Here is an 18444-nt window from a genome sequence, read left to right on the forward strand (position 1 = left end):
CTAAACGACTACACTTGTTTAGCCCGTTAGTTGTCGAGCCAAACTGTTTAGCCATTTCATAAACAAATCGTGTTTCCATTGATTTGATAATGTACATTTGTACTGTACTGATTGGCGCGTCCGATTGTAGGGATTTTGCGCGGATTTGGTTTTCAACTGTAGTTTCATTTACATTCGTATTAAGTCAGCTGAAAGCTGTTGGCAGCTGTTTTCAGTATTGAGTGATATTGAAATATGATCATGTTCTCTTATTTTAAACAATTAATTTTTTTTTTTATGGGAAATCTTTAAATGATCCGCTGTAGGCTAGCAGCGTGAGGGAGTGTTAGACTCTTACTGACTAAAACCCATCATGTTCCTTCTTAAGCCCTTGATGTACCAGGGTCGCGGTAACTCTTTCGAACAATCTACTTATTTTGAAGCCATCTCAATTTTATGACAAACTATTATTACAAAGATGGCTTTTAATTAACTAAGTCCTTTATAATGCGGTTATCATATAACACCAGATGATCCATTTGTCTTTTTAGGTCTCCCAAGACATTCACCAACAACTCTAGAGGTAATTATTCGACCTCCATCATCTCAACATCAGAAGCATCTTGTGCGACAAGTGAAAACAAATTAAATTCCGTGAAGACGCTAATGTCGGTTATCAAAGAAAGCCTAAACATCTGATTATGAGTATCGCGTTTGATGTGCAGCCACCCGAGAGCGCTCTAAGAATGCCTTGTGGAGAACTCTCACTGGCTTAAACTTACAATTTTGATTTTATGTAGATTTATATAGGCTTTGTTTGTGTACGACATGGCTTTAAAGTTGACTAGTGAAATTGAACGTTCAATTGTTTCTAAAAGTGTGTAGTGAAAGTAAGATGCAAACTTTTTCGTGAGACTGTACCCTAAACGCAATTATATAATATTTACTACTTATTATATAACGGCCGAAGGTGTGTAAGGATAGGTATATGTATGTAAGTTTGTTACTCTCACGCAAATCTGCTTAATGGATTTTATTGAAACTTGGCTGTGATGTTTAGAATAGGTCTACCTATAGGTTACTTTTATCCATGTGACAGGAAGTGAAGTGAAGTGGTGCCGAAGCTAGTGAAGTCTAATGCTAAAACTTCATCTCTAGTAAAACGCTGTACATAGACATTATTCTCAACTGTTCAGATTTATATTTATAAAAACTTTTACACAAAATCAACAAAACGAATAGCTTACACCATAAAATACCTGTTCCAAAATATCGGAACGGTACTTAATATTCATTAAATACTCGGAACACCGAATATCAGTCTCCCTTGCACTAATCGCTTAATACTCTGGAACAGGGCAATATGTCGGAACAAGTTGTATCTTATCTAATATCTGTGATGTTATCGCTATTTAATATTGCTACTGATCATGGGATTTTGGGTACTGATTGCAGAATAAGCTCTGTGCCAACGGCATTATTTGTCATTTAAGAGGACGAATTGGAATTTTTGGCGCCAAGGATGTCAATTTTTCTCAGTAAATACAAAACGGATCAAAATACAACTTGGTTACCTGAAAGTTCATGATATAAGCCTTATTTTGTTAGTTGTAGAAACATGATTAGGTAACTTTTATAACAGAGAAAAATATATCAAACATACCTCTTTTTAAAAAGAGATTCACATATTATGGGCAAACGGGACCGATTTAAGCCTCTTAACTTTTTTAGTAGTTGAGTATATACATACTCTTTAAAATGGTAGTAGGAATTTTTATTAAATTATCATTTCTAAATATTAAAATTACAAAACCATTTTGTCGCTTACGACTTTTAGTTATAAGCTAGCGCGCGTATTGTTATCCTCGCCCCGCTCAGACGCTCCGACCCCTTTTGGCGCCTTAGATGCGCGTGCCGGTTATGGAATTATTGTTGACCACTTCCTCGCCTTAAGTACCTTTCAGAACATTTCCTCAACCTTTGTCATTTCTCTTTTGTATTTACATACATGTAAAGTTATTTAAGGTTGTATGTTGTAACTATGTAAATAGTTCTTATTTATTGTTATAAAAATAACATAGAGATATTTTACTGACAAATATGTAAAAGGAAACTTCAGAATTGTTTTCATGTATATCTGTTGGTCACGCTTTCGACGCTTTTGCATTGGGTTTCTCTTAGTAAGTTAATGCTTACTCCATAACTAAAATATTCCGAAAAAATTACCCAACTACTCAATCATTGCCAATTCTTTGATAAATCCTTTTTTTCTTTGCATATTAAATTAATATCTACTTTCTCTACTAATAAGTGGTAATGCTATCTGTACTGCGGTATCTATGCTTGGGATCAGCATCACTCTACCGAACCGGACCGCCAGCGATGGGATTTTGTGCTAATACACAAACCTACTAATGTGTGTGTGTAGATATGTATAACGTATATGTACAAATATGTATATTTGGTTTACTGTTGTATTTTAGTATGAAGATTTAGTTGTACAAGAGAGGTGGAAGAAACCGGAGAGCTAACTCTATTACAATAAAGAGGAAACATTTTTTTTGTTTCTTTGTACTCTAAAGAAACTATTGAACAGATTTGAAAAATTCTTTTACTGTTGGAAAGCTACAGACTTCCTGAGAAACATATTTTATATTTTATCCCAATAAAGGCAGTAGTTCCAACGGGACGCGGGTGAACCCCGGGAAAAAGGTCAGTTATGAATAATAAGAAAAATGTGATTTAAAAGGTCTTTTTATATTAATCATACTTATACCTATATATTATTTAACATACTAAAAATCAATTTCAAAAACAATTTCCCATACATACCAAAACCCTCCGAAAATTACACACAATAAAACACTTTGCAACACTAAAATTGTGAAGCAATAATAATAAGAGGAGGATAATATAAAAATTGCATATCCCGGCTTTGCTCGCACGTGGCGACTCGATTCCAAACGATACTTATCTCGCTCCGATACTCACCCTATACGAGCGAAGCTAGCGAGCGAAGTCGGCGAGCGAAGCCGGCGAGCTAACAACGTCAATAATTTTCGGCCCACTGTACTTTGGGAAGAATTTTGTATTTTTTTTTTTCGGATATATTGACCCAATTATTTTGATGTGTTAGTGTGTTGGGAATGTTAGTTTATAGGTTAAAAATGTGAGGAATTTTGTGTTAATGGAATAGATTGAATTCTAAACATCAGTTGCTGAATTAACTGTTGATGTATGACTGTTGTTAAAATGCGTTGTTTTGTTTTAAATTGGTATGTTTTGAATTTAACAATCGACAATCGGTTTTGGTGTAAAATAATCTTTCAGAGATAAGTTACCTACTGCTAATACAGTATCGACGAGTACGATGATAATATGAAAATAATTATCTCTGTTTAATATCTTTGTAAAGGAAAACTTATTTGAAACGATCTCAAAAAGTAATAGGGTAAATATAGTCAGTTTTCTATTTATGATTTTTAAAATCGCCAAAATATTAAAGAAACCAAAATGAAAAACGGAAAAAAAACTTAAAAAAATTCCCACTTTATTTATACCCACATATTGAAATGAGAAATTCCTAATAAATAGGCACTTAATACCTCATATTGGTATCACACGTGTTGCGCAGCGGGGGGTGTGAGGGGGATGAGGCGAGGGGGGGTGCTATTACATTATATTGAGTACAAACCTGGTAATTAACTCGTTGAAGGGGTACTAATATGTCGGGCTTGAATCTTTGTGAGAAAGGTACGTGGGTGGTAGGTTTTGGTAGAAATGTTCTAAGTCTGTGGTGTAAGTATTTGGTAGAAATCGTTTGTAAGTCCTAGGTAGAATTGGTTAGGTTTTGTGTGTGATAAAATGAGATCATTTCTTTATCGAAAAAAAAACAAAAGAAATATAAACAGCCGATATAGTCAATTCGGTTTTCCTCGTTTCTCAAACGTAACTAAAATCTATACTTTGTAGTCTATAAGTATCTATACTTATACATAAATAGGTTTTCTTAAAAGTCATAGCTCTGTAAAGAATACCTCATTTTCTTAGGTATGTCATTTCTAACTGTCCTCAAAAAGTTGTACTGATAGTCAATGTCACTTAGGTACATAACGATTGAACAAGTATTTCAAAACAAAACACTAAATATTGTAACTTATACTTGCAAATGCGATTTACAATACTAATATGTTTAGTTTGGGGTACCATGATACCCCAAAGGTATTCTGCAAGTGACAACAATATTAGCAGCGCAGGACAGACAGACAACCGACATTTCTATTTATTTGCTCTTCCGATTACACACTCAACATCAATATAAGCCTTAAATCCTTTGAATTGTGGTATTAATTTCCCTCCAACACTTCTTAGTTTTAAGTAACTTTTATATAAAAAATTTACACACAAAAATCTACCTTAACATGCTTAAATAAAAACTCTTTTTGCTTATCATTGACTGTGACTTTACTATTCATCTCCCACCAAACAGAAATGAACCTTAACTCAACGTTTTAAAGTGTATATTCGCTTGGTTCGTTAAGTATAGGGTGGATGTGACTATCATCGGCCACATGCATGTCACGTGCACGGCACGCGTCATCTCAGATAATCTCCTTTGCCGGACTGCTTTTGTTACAATTTGTTGCCGCGCCGATATATTCCCGGCCCCCTGAGATCCGAATCTCCAGATATGAGCCGTAATGATATTTTAAATCAGTGTTCTGAACGAGCTATTTATTGAGTTTGTTATGGTGTGGAAATTGGAACTTGTATGTGGATTTTAATGGATAGATTGTGTTTAGTTTTTTTATTTATGTAAAAACGTACAGACCTATGTGAAGATGTATTATATTATTTACGATTATACCAGAATTCAATAATAATTTATAACTTGTAGGTACAATTAAACATAAACTATTTTTGAAATTGCAGAGCATTGAAAATAAAAGCATCACATTAAATACGATGATTAAACTTTATTTCAACAGCCAACCATTTATTTGAAATATGAATCATTAAACCAAAAGTCGACATTAACAGCAAAAAATCACAATGTCCATGTCACTGATGTTAAAGTGACAAGAAAATATCGCGATACAATGAAATAAAGTTGTCATCCCCAGTTAAAGGGCCCGGGAGCGTGCTAAATGCATTAATTTGGCCTGGATTTAGTGGCCCGGAAGTGATTTGCTACGGGAACGCATGCTCGACGCGATATGACCCTGTGACGACAATTGACCCTCTCACCACATTATTTCACAACAATAAATAAAAATAGACTTTATTAACTAAAGTATAAGATGCAGTTTTAAAGTGCAACGTAGAATTAATAGCAGCATGAATGTTAACAAGGTTTAGTAACGCAACATTTTTTGTCGAGGGTCGTTACTGCAAAGACTTAGCGATAGTTACAGACCTTTTGTTAGCTTAAGCTCTTTATAATACGAACATATTTTTCCATATCGATCGCACTTAACAACGCAAAGTTTTAACGAACTAGAATATTAATAATTTAAAGCAGTGTTCACCTTTCTCGTCGGGTTAATAAAACGCGACGGTTCGCCACCGAATCGATCTCTTGACGTTAATATATTCAGCGGGTAAGCACCTCTTAAGCAATCCACGTAAACACAATATAACCCGATATTCGATAAATACGAAGACATCAGACGCCCTCGTACGCCGTATTATGCCTACCTGGCTATACATATATTCACGATCCTTAACGGTACCCTCTGATAACTTAAAGACTTTATCCCCTGTTCTGGAATTTTTACGGCAACAAAAGCCTTCATATTTTCTTTATTCATGTCGTGTCAAAATCGCCCCGTCTTCCCCCTTTTATAGATGGTAGAAAAAAGAGATAGCTCGCCAACTCTTTCGCTCTCATTAAAAATATGTATTTCCGTCTCAGGATTTCCCCTCTGTTTCGGTTTTTATGTTTTTCTCGATATTCCTTCGGTGAGAGTACTTAATGTGCTTTCATTTTTTCTTAAAACCGTCACCAACAGGATGATTGCGCGAATATCTTAATTAATTTATGTTAAGTATTCGAGAGGGCGACATTTGTAGCTAAAGGGTGTTGTAAGTAGTCTTGGTCCTGGTCGTAAAATGACAGAGTAATTTTTGCGAGTTTCTCGGTTATTACTGTATCTTTTGCGCTACGTTAACTTTTATAGCGTCTTTATGTTTTTGTAGCTTTTTTATAACTATGAAAGAGTTAGGTAAATGGCTGGTTAGCATTCATGACAGTATTTCGCTCTTAACATTCACTTGATAAAGCAAAATATTTAATGACTGAGAGCCACATAAAATGATGTACTTACAGCAAAGATTTTTTAGCTAGGTATATCAAATCAAAGGAACTTCTGAATACAGTAGGTACAATATTGTAAATAAATAAAATACAGGTATGTAAAAAAAAAATGGGTACTTGCGGGAAAAATATAAAATTTTAAGCGCACAGTTTTTAACTAGGTATTCAATTTTTACCACCAAAACAGTGATAAAAAATATATAATTTTACATATTTTCCAGTAAAGAACAGCCTCTATAACGGAAGACGTATCGACGTCTAAAGGATGTCCCAGTAGGGAGCGTCCCCGTATTCAAAAAAGGGAAAAAAATGAAGAAAAAAAGTTATAACGTCATATTGTTTTGCCACCAAGTGGTGGGGACTTGGGGGGAAGGGAGTCCTGTATAGTGCCGGGGAAAGATAAGGCGTTATAGCACCCTGTATATAGCAGCCAAGCTGGGGTGGTGCATACCCCATTGTATTTTACGAGGCGCCCTTTCGTATTTTTCATACTTTCTGAAAGGCGTTTCGGTAAAGTGTAACTGTTCGTCTGTCTGATCTCGATATTTTTGGTACGGTTGCGTGGAGGTGTTTATAAAAATTTTTAGGTGTGCAGTTTTTATCTTTAGGGATTCAAACTTCAGTGGAAAGTTCTTGTGTTATGTTTATATAATTTTTCAGTTACCAAATCAGCTTTACACAGAGTAGCTATACTTAATATTCTGTACCTATAGCTTTCTGTCTCAATTTTTCTTAGAATTATACACCATAAAAAAATGTTCGCCAATAGTTATAATAAAAGATTCCTCTTTACTTATTTCTATAAAAACCTTTACTAAATATAAAACAGTGTAGGTACCTACACCTTAAAGAATAGATTTCAAGGCGATCGCGGGATGTGGATGGATTCAAGCTGCCTAAGACCTTGACAGTTGGCGCTCGTTAATTAGGTTCCCACCTATTCCACCATTTATACCCACATTAGTGGAAAATATGGGCTCATAAAATAATAATAATCAAAAAGTCACTCACACTAGGTATATTATCAGACGTGCAGACTCCTTCACTGAGCAGGCGGTCTCTGATCTCCCACGCGAAGATGGAGGGACACTCCCGCTTGTACTGGGCTATCTTGCTGACCACCTCGGCGGTGGCCACGCGAGGCTTTGAGCCCCCGATCGCTCGGGGTCTAATAGACCCCGTCTCGTAGTACCTGTAATGGGGAAAATTGATAATTTGTTTGTCAAAAGGATATTACGCGCCTTGGTAGTCGGGTAAAAAAGTAGTGAAAGAGTTTCAATTGAAATACTAATATCAGAGGATAAAAGTTCAGAACTTTCCGATTTGTCGTATAAGAAACTAGCGACACGCTCCGGCTTCGCACGAGATAACAGTACTTCCCCACTATTTAATGTATGTATGCATATAAACCTTCCTCTTAACCTCTATCTATTAAAAAAAGGGTGCTAATTAAACAGGCTTTTTTTTAATATCATTATTCGCCCCCATAAATGTATGTTGCCTTCTAAATTACTAAGTCAGCCACAATTAACGAGCATCTAAGTAATACTATCTTAGCCACTCGTTATCTTCTTAGTAAACCACTCTAAATACAACTCAGCATGATGGTTATTTTTTAGCATCTAAATTTGTAGCATGCATTCTAACAGTAAACTTCTAAAATACTATTAAATGACATCATAAAATATATTTAATAAGCTTCTAATTTTTTAACTCAGTACGTTTAAAATGTAAGCAAGCAACATGCAGCGAGCATCGCTTCTGTCACGGCTCCGGTGCTGCTGGGCTCCGGCGGTCCCATGCGAGCTTATCGTCGCAGATGGTTTTCACGCTCACCACCGCAGCTTCGGCTTGCTGGCCGAGAGCCGGCCAGCCTCAGCCGCGACGGCGAGCGTTGAAACTACCTGCGCCTCAGCTCGCAAGCCGCCTCGCCCCTCCGCGCCTACGCGCGGTATTTATAAATTGCACTCTAGGGGTAGGGCAGACAAGACTACGTGGAGTCGGTTTTGCAGCGATTCGTTTTCGTCACTAACTTCAATTTTTAATACAATGTTTTTTAATTGAAGGTTGTAAATGGCAATATACTAAAAATGATGCCGAGTTAGTAAATTAGATGACAATGTATAAATAAGAAGGACAAGTCAGAATAATTGATGATCTTTACTTGAAGCTTTCTATAGAATATTTAGTTGGCGTTGTAAAAAAGACGAATTAGTTTATTAGAGGCTATGTCATTTCCCCGTTGCTTAGTTATAAAATTAGAACTTTAATCATGTGTTCAATGAATAATTTTGTGGCTACACTTATAATTTCCCTTAAAAAAATCGGTCGCGTAGTTTTGAAGATTTACAATATAATGGGATTTATCAAATCAAATCTCATGATATACTCATGATACTTAATGGGTGTGTGCCAATTTGTGCATATTTTCTGTAGTCTTACTAAGAAGTTACATATATGCTTGCATAAGGATGAAGTACTCTGTAGAATTTATCAAACTAAAAAACAGCTCATAAATGTTTTACTAGCTCGTGTATCGACGTCATCGACATTATATATACTTTGATAACGTGGTAGTTCTTGTATACCTATTCTAAGTGAAAAGTACAGTTTAGGTCACTTTTTAAGGATGTTTAAGGATTTCCCCTGGATGTTTGAGGATCATTTTGCGCAGACACTGCGGTTGACATGACTTAACTATTCCTAATGTTGTTATTTATGTAGTGTGGGTTACAGAATAACTTGTAAGCTTTAGAGACGGGAATAACGTTACTTGTTTTCAGTTGGTCATGCCGTGGTAACTAAAAAAATATGCCTTCCAATTAAATTTGAGATCGGCGCAGGATATGTTCTTCTTCCATACCCTTCTATATGCCATCATCTCGCATACATCATCACACGAGTCCTTTCGCATCTATTCTAACCGGATGCATCTGAGTGTTTTAGAAGGAGCGACTGCCTATCTGAACTCCTCAACCCAGTTACCCGGGCAACCCCTGGTAAGACTGGTGTCAGACTGGTTTCTGACTACTAGTAACGACTGCCAAATGTTCACTGACAGTCGTCATGTACCATTCTTCCTAGCCATGTCGACATTTTTGTCACAACTTAAGCTGGCAGAATACAGGTGAAACAGCGAGTAAAAGTTAGTATGATAAGTCCTAGTACCCTTCACTAGGGGGTGGCCAGACTGAGGTATCGGGTTGCGAGTGCCCGGTGTCAGGTTCGATGCCAGGTAAGTGCACTTTTTATTCGCTTTGCACGACAGCTGTCGCGCGTTTTATATTGCGGTAGTGAAGACTTTTAATTTTGTTTTTTGGTAGTGGAAGTGTTATTCATATCAGTTTTTTTTCGACTTTATTGATATTGATGTCCGGAGTAGTAGGCTTGTTTTGGTAAATATGACGTCAATCGTTTATGCTACCAGCTAGTATATATTTTGTGAGTTGGTTAGATGTTTTTTATGAGTGCCACAGCTCTTACGAGAATAAAAAAGTTGTCATTTGACATAATATATTATGGCTAGCTTCCACTAGCTGATTGTGGTGGGAACTACTCCGTGGAAACTGATAAAAAGTAGCCTTAACATTCCTCGATTAATGGGCTTTCTAACACCGAAATATTTTTTCTAATCGATCCAGTAGTTCCTGTGGTTAGCTCGTTTAAGCAAACAAACTCTATAATAAAAAAATAAAAAGAACTTTATAATATAAGTGTAAACAATGCATCTTATTTTGATATTCAATGAGAAAATTAAAGAACTCCACAAAACATTTCCCTATTTCCTTTTCCACCTTCAACCTACCTCCACATCTAAACGCTCAACCACAACGGTATCTACATATAAATACTGAACGAACTATAAACTATAACAACTATGCGAGGTATGCTGTAAGGAACACCTTCGGCAACTGGTCGTGACCGCAAGCTAGCCAGAGATCAACCACAACCTAGGAAAGAACTGTTCTCTATGGATATAGAGTAGGTATGTAAAGAGGTTTAGTTTGTATTGAATGAGGTTTGAAAATGGAAGAGTGTCGTAACGGAAAAAATAGGACTATCGTCCGAAATGAGAACCTTATCCTTTCTGGGAAGTTTGTTAAAAAATGCAAGTAAACGAGGCATGAAGATGTTTACTTACTGTTGTCGGGATAAGTTAAAATAATGGAGACGATTTTGAATGTTAGCTTGAACGCGCTAATTTTAGAAGCCTCTGAACCAATTTGAAAAATGTACATTGCTTTCAAATGTACACTTGAAAATTGTTGTCTTGAACATAAAAAAATTGAATTCCAAATTCTGTTTTTTTGAGGTAAACTTACTTGAAATGAATAAGATTATATTATGACAAATTCAGTTATGAATATCCCTAATGTTCGCCTCATAACATCTTACCACAACGGACGACCCGGAAGGAGTTAATAGCGCGGTTGTGGCTAGGAGTTCCATAGGTTAAAGTGACAGAGTGGAAAACATGTAAGGCAGGACACCTCTAAATAATATGAAAATAAATATAATATATAATATAAAATATAATGTTCCTGGAATTTTCTTTGCTTTGCTTTGGGTTTATTCGCAATATAGTAACGATTATAACTGCTAAATTGTCGGTCTATTTATTTAATACTATACTCTATCCACGGAAGCAAGAGCTAAAAGGTAAACAAAGAATGACACTTTTTCAAGATGGCGGTATAACCCGACCGATGACAAAATCACAGATACTGCGAACATTTTACACAAAAATGTGACGTTTTCAGTAGTTTCTCCCGGTTTCACCCCGTTCGCGAGGATAATACTTCCCGTGCCTGGATTAAATCACCAAATGGAAACATTATGATTTGGGAATTTGGTTTTTTTCATAATAATATATTTAAATAAAGACTACCCACATTTTTGGAAAAGACAACATACTACATTATCCTGAATTTATGTTAGATTCCAACCTTGTTGTTTACGCAAAATATCTACAGACTGTTTCAACCGGCCCCATGGATCAACCATGACTGGTTGACAAGGTGACGGGCGGGTAACTTGAGAACTATTATCTAGCTAACGTCAAGCGTTTTTTTGGTCTATGACTTTGCGGTTACATGTCCGTATTTAATTAAAAATAATTATTTATGTTACCCGTTGCATTGGATATCGGATTTATTTGTATTGAGGTGTTTTTTTGCAGAGACATATTTTGTGTAGCGTATGGGTTTAAAGCAAAACAAGTTGGTATTGGAGTTAATTTTCCTAGCACTCGGTGTTGTATAAAACACGACTTATGAGGCAAATAGCGATTGGTTCAGACTTGTGTCTTGCTTTTGATTATTTAGAACTAGATTTATTACCCGTATATAAGAGCAAACCCTACACACAGTATATACACTGATTGTGTGCTAGCTACAAAACGACCCTTAAGATTTCTGAAAAGGTTGAAACTAGTTCTTTCAGCCTGACTAAAAAGACTAAACTCATCTTCTTAATCCCAGATTATACTGTACGTACATGGCATTCCATGAACAAATACTTAGCTTCTGTCGCTAAATGGGCAACCCTTACAAGGTTTCTAATATACAACATAACTGATTATACAGACCTGCCGAGGATCTTGGAGACGCAGCCGTTGGAGACCTGGAGGATGCGGCTGATGTCGCAGGGCCGCGCCCCCGAGTGCGCCAGCTCCACGATCTTCTGCCGCGTGGAGTCTGGCAGCGGCCTCCCTCCTACAAACACCCCGCCGAGCTGGTTAACACCGCTGTGACCTGCCGCACCAGACCACTTCTTACTCCAATTAATCACGCGTCTTGACCACGTGATGGGCTCTTGGCCTTGCAAATTTTTATAGGTACTGTTCTATTTTCTACTTGGATGTTTCACTACGATGTTACCAGCTTTTAGGTTTGGGAACTTCCCTAGATTAGGGAAGAGCACTTATATATGATGGCACTACAACAAATCAAGGCTCTCAAGCGTGAGATTGCGCTTGAAGACAGTTCAAGAAATATAAAGTGCAATCAGGTGCTTCTCACATGTGTTATTTTTACTGTCTATATTCTAGGAATATCACAAAAGGTGGGATTGTAGATTTTTCAAAAGTTTCTTCAAAACTTTAAATTGCTTATAAAAAATACTGAAACTATAAATGTATACACTGTACTTTGCAGTAGAGGCAGTATTTCAATCATCTCTAGATCTGGTTTGCGCCAGAACCAAGTTTACGAAGTCTTTTTATAAACCAGCTTAATAAACATTAAAACCATTTTCCAGCAAAATAACATTTTACAAATCACATTTACAACATTCTTTGAAAGTCCACTCTCTACTGCTCAGCACATAAACCTTAACGTACAAAGAAGAAGCCATGGCAGTCACCATTACCTTTACCTTTGTGCGCCAGGTCGTCCATGCGGTCCAGCAGGTTGCCGTCGGGAGGCCAGGGGCTGATGGCTGGAAGCTGCTGCGCCGGCAGCATCGTGTATACCCCGTACTCTTCTATGGTGACGACCTGGGAGAAGGATACGTGGGTGATAGGTTAAGGTGTGTTGGTGATGAAGTATTTTACCTCTTTTCTTTTTGTTTGATAGGTTAAGCAGTCGCCATCGTTCAGCGGAAATGTTAATTAAGAAATCTATTTTTTTTTTCCAATAAAAGGTGTTCGTTTATTAATTTATTTATTATTCAAAAACTATACATTATAGTTTAAAATAAACTAAATCTATATTTACATTTAAAAAATTAAAATTTAAACTATTAAGCGCGTCGAAAATTTGATCCTTATCGCTGTGAAATCTTAAAAGGTTAGACGGATCATAGAATCTTGTCAAAGGTCACAAGAAAAGTGATGTAAATAGTGTCAAAACCACTTGGAAAAACAAATATAAACAAGGCTACAAGCGAATGTACTTGTTTAGGTTTTTCTCCTTAACCAAAGATTTATTTTCGAGCGTTTTAGCTTAAATGCCAGATTCCAAAACCAGCCAATGCGACGGCTGATCTGATGATTAATATACGTGCTAAGTGCTTTCCTACACAAATAAGTTATTGAATGATACGACGAAAACACATATCCTAAACTAAAACAACCATACAGGCCTGAATTGTAGTCGAAACACAGAGTGGAAATAACACTGTTTTTTTCAATATTTCAGAAAGCAGTACCTATTAGTAACTATATATGTTCAAAAGCCTGCACATGCTTATAATAACTAGGTATAGATACATTTAATGTGTGTGACTGAGAAAAAGACTGCACGATAATTCAACTGCACAACGGAAACCGCAAAGAAAAGCTTAATAGCTAACATGTAAAAAAAACTGAGAGCAAACAACCCTTAGCCTAAGGCTCAAATTCACCGACAACATAAACGTCAGATTTCTTTAAACAACTCAGTTTTCACATTCAATTTTCAAAGTACCTAAACGTTATTTCACGAAATTGTATATTACCGTAGTAGATGGACCTTAGCAGTCGTAGTAAATATTTAGGCTCTTCCCACCACAGTCTCAAAACACCCTCCAAGTCCCGTGGGTAAGAGGTGATTATAAGATTATCAGAGGGGAGGGTTGTGGGCATGGAACATCCTACAGTGACGGTATATGCCGTCACCATTCTTCTGCCAAGCGTGAAGATTAAGTTGATATAGAGGGTCTGCTAGCATTGTGTAACGTGAATTTTGGGAAAATATTCGGGCATTTCTGAATTCTTTAATACTCAAAAAGAAACTTTATGATATTCATTTGGTAAAGCATCTTAAAATTCCATGAAAAAAAGATTTTTGTTTTTCATTGTTCGTATGAGGAAAATAACTATACAGCTTGATGTGAAAAATCTGTGACATCATAGTCTGCACTTGCGTACAAATTGTATAGAAATTAACCGTTTTTCACAGTTCTTCAGTGTTGAATTTTAATAGTTGTCAAATACCGTCCCTATAGGTAACAGGTAAGCTAGCTTCAGTAATAGCTGATGAAAACCATTTATAAACATGTTGTAGAAATTAATTGTAATGGAAAAAAAATATACAATCAACACATCCATATAACAAATCAGTAACTATAAAATTAATGTAAGTACCTAGTTGATGATGAGAAGTAAATTGATGGATTGATAGATCCAACTAGTAGGTAGTTGAACCATAAAGAAATTGTTTTATATACATTCGAGGAGAGTAACTTTCAGTATATTAAAACGTCATTTGTGAGAGTAACTGATTTATTGAAGACACTTCGAGATGAATTTCAATAATTTTTCAGCAGAAATAGTTCGATTGTGATGATATTTAAATGTCGTCTGAAATATTTCGGCAATTGTTACGAATAAATATGTACCTAATGCCTTTTTGCTAATATGTAGGTAAATAATCATCGTATCGTTTTGCCATGGTCAGGCTTATAGCCAATGAAGATCAAAGATAGAAAGATCGGCATTCGAGTGATTTAGTGAAGCCAAAAAATAAATAAGTACATCAATTGGATGTTTTTTTCACGTGTGCGTAAATATGTGATCGATATTTTTTTAAAACATAAATGCATATTTTTCGAAATATCGCGGGTTTTGTTCTTTGCGTTTGATAAATACGGGCCTGCTGCAAGCCTCTTGTAGGAATGTTCGTTTTTGGCTCATACCACTTGTAGTAATTTGTCAGGCATTGCCAATCTATCCAACGGTAGTGGGAAAATCTACGAGATCAGTATTTTATTTGTATTTTGCATCAACAGAACATAGCCATATGGGTAAGTATATAATAACTAAAATAACAAATAAATGCTTGATTCTCGATTGTTTTTAACTCAAGTGTCGCGTCGTACCTACCTCTAGGTTTTACTCGCTAGGATCTTCTAACCCCCGGATAAAAAGATGAAAGACTTTTCAAATCGGACCAATACATATATGTGGTTCCTTATAGATTTTTGCGATCAAGCAAATCTTTAGCGTTATGATTTTAGCATTCATTTAAAATTGGTCTTATTGAAAGATCGAGTAGCTGAAATAAACGTGTCTACATATCATTTAATAGGTTATACAGGGTTTGTGCTATACTGACTAAATCTGCCTCTCTCAGCAAACAAAGGTGACAATCATTCGAGTAAACGAATCAGTATTTTATATATTTGTTCCTTTGTTTGGACATTTTTGAATGTGGTAAATGATCGCCAAACTTAATTCGAGATTATTTTACACAGGCAGAACTGCGGCCATACAGTGGTTTAACCATAAAACGTATTTATCAATAATTAATTTTCATTTAACCGTTCATGTTATTTGCGTTACACAATTAAAAATGCAATTACCTCGTTACCTTACCTGAGAAACGATGTGTACACCTTTACACTTGTTTTTAAATACAATATTATTATACTGTGTTATTAATTTAAATAATTGTGAAACTCGTGCTCAAAGTGTAGTCGAACAGAACCATGATTTTAATGTATTGGTGGACGGCTTATATTCATTGTATAAGGATTCATTTCAAAATGGTTATTTTATAAGATTTTTTAAAAGCAAGGTGATGAGTATGAATGTTGATGGGTATTGTAGGAGGGGCCGACCAAAGAAACGTAGGATGGATTGTGTGAAAGTCGACATGGCTAGAAAGAATGTTACTTGTGAGATGACGGCAGTTAAAAGAGTATAGACGAAGAAACATGCTGCGCCGACTCCAAATTGGGATAAGTGCAGGAGGATAAGGATAATTGAATAAGATTTTTTAAAATTTGATTTAGGTCTTAAGTCAATTGGCTTTTCTAAATTTGAAATTAGTACTTAATAATAGGTACTAATATGTACTAATGTTACAGGCAAAGTATACCAGACGCGAAGAATGTTAATAAATGATAAATCTTATGCGTTGCACGTAAAAAAACTTAAAGAAGTCAATGGATTGAAAAGGCACAATCTAAAAGTCGAAGGAATGGGTTTGCGCAGTCATCCAATAGTCTACATAAATAATCCGGTTGAATCTGCCGTGCCTAACGCCTATCTAACCATAGACCAATTCAAAAATGCTATGATCCATAAAGCTGAAGATAAGAAAAAAGAATTTAATAATGAATTCATCCACAAGAACCAAAAAACTGAGAAACCTAAAAAAGAAGTTAAAAAAGTTAAACACAGAGCTAAAGCTACAACAAAAGCCCACTCTGAGCGTAGTCCGAAATTTGTTCGCAGTCAACTAAAAAAGAGTCCTAACAGAAAAAATCCTACTAAACCAATAACAAAAAAAAGGACTGCTAGAAAATTGACTGCTAGAAAACTGACTACTAGAAAGCTGAATGCTAGAAAACTGACTACTAGAAAAATGACTGCAAGAGAACTGACTACTAGAAAACTGATTAGTAGAAAACTGACTACTAAAAAACCGACTACTAGAAAACTGACTGCTAGAAAACAGACTACTAGAAAACTGACTACTATTAAAAAGATCCAGAAAGTCGTCAATAAAGTAAAACAAGTGATTAATATTCCTATTAAGTCTACAACTGAAAAACCTACACAAGGATCAACAACCGCATCCCTAGTACAAAATAAAACAGCTAGCTTAGTTACAAAAGCTACTGTTCAAAATAATCATGTAAATGTAACTAATGAAATATTAGCAACTAAAACGACAATTTTGCGACAAAATGTTACTGACGCAAAATTTGAAACGAAATCTGTTACTGAAATACTAACAAATGTTACTGAAATACCACCAAATGTTACTGAAATACCAACAAATGTTACTGAAGAACCGACGATTGTTACTGAAACACCGATTGTTACTGATACAATAACAACAGTTACCGAACCGAGTACAACTGAGACGACAACAGTGAAGACTAAAAGAACTAAACAAGCAGTAAGTAATCTTGAGACAACTTTTTGATGGTGAAGGGTTTATACATCCCCAGGAAAGCTTTGAGAGGTTTTGATCAGGTATTGCACGGGTAAATCTGCAGAAAACTGTTGGTTTGGTAGGTTTTCGAGTCAGAATGTCATAGAGGCTTGTAGATTCATTTCAACGGTGTAACTAATCTTTACCTTTTCAACTCTGTTTGGAAAGCGAGTTTAGGTGTGGGTCTCTGCTGCCTCTTAAATTGTGGATCTTTGAGGATAGTAATAATGGCTTCGGGGGTTGCTCCTTCTCAGGAGATCAGCCAGATGTGCAGCACATATTACAGTGCACAAGCATTTGTGCGAACACAAGTGCACAGGGTGCACTCTCAATTCCCTCACTCTCATGGTCCGATGGGACGGCAATCCGACGTGACCGTAGAAAAATCAGACGTAGGACCGACTTCTACGTTTTCTCCGATGCATGGGTGCATCATTCAGAACTTCTAAACTCCGGGCTGCTTGGTGAAAGTATCTTTAAACGCATAAGCGATTTCGGTAATTGATCCCAGACCCCGTGAACAGCAGTCGGGCTATGCCAACTAATAGACCAACGATGCTGTCAATATTTTGTTACTTTGATCATTAGTTAAAGTTAGTAGATAGTAATTAGATATAGGTAATCTTAAGCCAGTAAGTCTAACCAACCCTACCAGGGAGAGAAATCGAGTTGTGGAATTGATATAGGTGGTATTCAGGTGTGGGTAAATTAAAAGCTTATTCCAAGTTAGTTGGGATAAGACTAGGCAGGTGATAAGATTGAGTTATTTTATCGTGCAATGTTCTTCATAAGGGAGAAAGCGTACAGCATATATTCTTAAGAACTGAATAATTTGCATCTGAAAGACGTTTTTTTAAAACCAAAACCTAAATCACTTTGTAGATGGTCTCATTGCATTGTTAACGATAGCATTCAGTGGTTATTGGTCAATAGTTTTTGTAGCTATTTTCACTATTATTTGTTTTTTTCAGAGACCATACGTGTTCATGGGAGGCAGCTAAAAGCTTTATTATTTTATATCACCGGCTCCAATTTATAAATAAGGATAAGGGGCTTTTTTAGAATAAATTAATTACTTAATATTTTAATGATGTAATCAATTCCTATAAGAATTATTGATTCTTATAATTATGAATTTAACTTTACTGAAACTATGAATAAAGTCATGAAATTGAAAAGGTTTCGAAACTGTAATACCTATTTCGTGTGGAAGATGCTTTAGAGAAATTGTTTAAAAGTTAATAAAATGGATTTAATTAAGTTAAATAAATAGTGTAATATCTT

At 35.8% G+C, this 18444-nt stretch overlaps 3 protein-coding genes across 11 annotated transcripts in view; 1 reads left to right on the forward strand and 2 right to left on the reverse strand.

Annotated features, from left to right (window-relative positions):
* LOC110372955 (E3 ubiquitin-protein ligase goliath) overlaps positions 1–18444 on the reverse strand; it is a 470889-nt gene that overhangs the window by 188827 nt on the left and 263618 nt on the right. The window lies entirely within an intron of this gene.
* Positions 1–18444, reverse strand: part of LOC110372992 (paired box protein Pax-6) — a 48614-nt gene that overhangs the window by 29475 nt on the left and 695 nt on the right. For 2 of the 5 annotated variants that reach the window (XM_049841326.2, XM_049841325.2), the window contains exons 2-4: positions 12665–12791; positions 11883–12048; positions 7307–7487 (exon numbers count right to left, since the gene is read on the reverse strand). In XM_049841326.2, the coding sequence (XP_049697283.1) occupies positions 7307–7487; positions 11883–12048; positions 12665–12758 (441 nt within the window). In that variant the 5' untranslated portion in view covers positions 12759–12791. The remainder of the gene's footprint in view (positions 1–7306; positions 7488–11882; positions 12049–12664; positions 12792–18444) is intronic. The other 3 variants (XM_021330063.3, XM_049841327.2, XM_049841328.2) reach the window with 3 other exon arrangements.
* On the forward strand, positions 15601–18435 carry LOC135118167 (uncharacterized). The gene is made up of 3 exons (XM_064039413.1): positions 15601–15763; positions 16085–17124; positions 18132–18435. The coding sequence occupies exons 1-3, from the start codon at positions 15601–15603 to the stop codon at positions 18159–18161; spliced, it is 1233 nt and encodes a 410-aa protein (XP_063895483.1). The 3' UTR covers positions 18162–18435.

This window comes from Helicoverpa armigera, chromosome 19 (genome assembly GCF_030705265.1).
Source record: "Helicoverpa armigera isolate CAAS_96S chromosome 19, ASM3070526v1, whole genome shotgun sequence".
Lineage (NCBI taxonomy): Eukaryota > Metazoa > Arthropoda > Insecta > Lepidoptera > Noctuidae > Helicoverpa > Helicoverpa armigera.

What these genes read in the sequence shown, in the direction of transcription:
- LOC135118167 (XM_064039413.1), top strand. Translation starts at nt 15,601, where the DNA reads ATGTGTACACCTTTACACTTGTTTTTAAATACAATATTATTATACTGT. An exon ending in TAAGGATTCATTTCAAAATG is followed by an intron (nt 15,764 to 16,084) that starts GTTATTTTATAA and finishes CTAATGTTACAG; the next exon opens with GCAAAGTATACCAGACGCGA. An exon ending in CTAAAAGAACTAAACAAGCA is followed by an intron (nt 17,125 to 18,131) that starts GTAAGTAATCTT and finishes TGTTTTTTTCAG; the next exon opens with AGACCATACGTGTTCATGGG.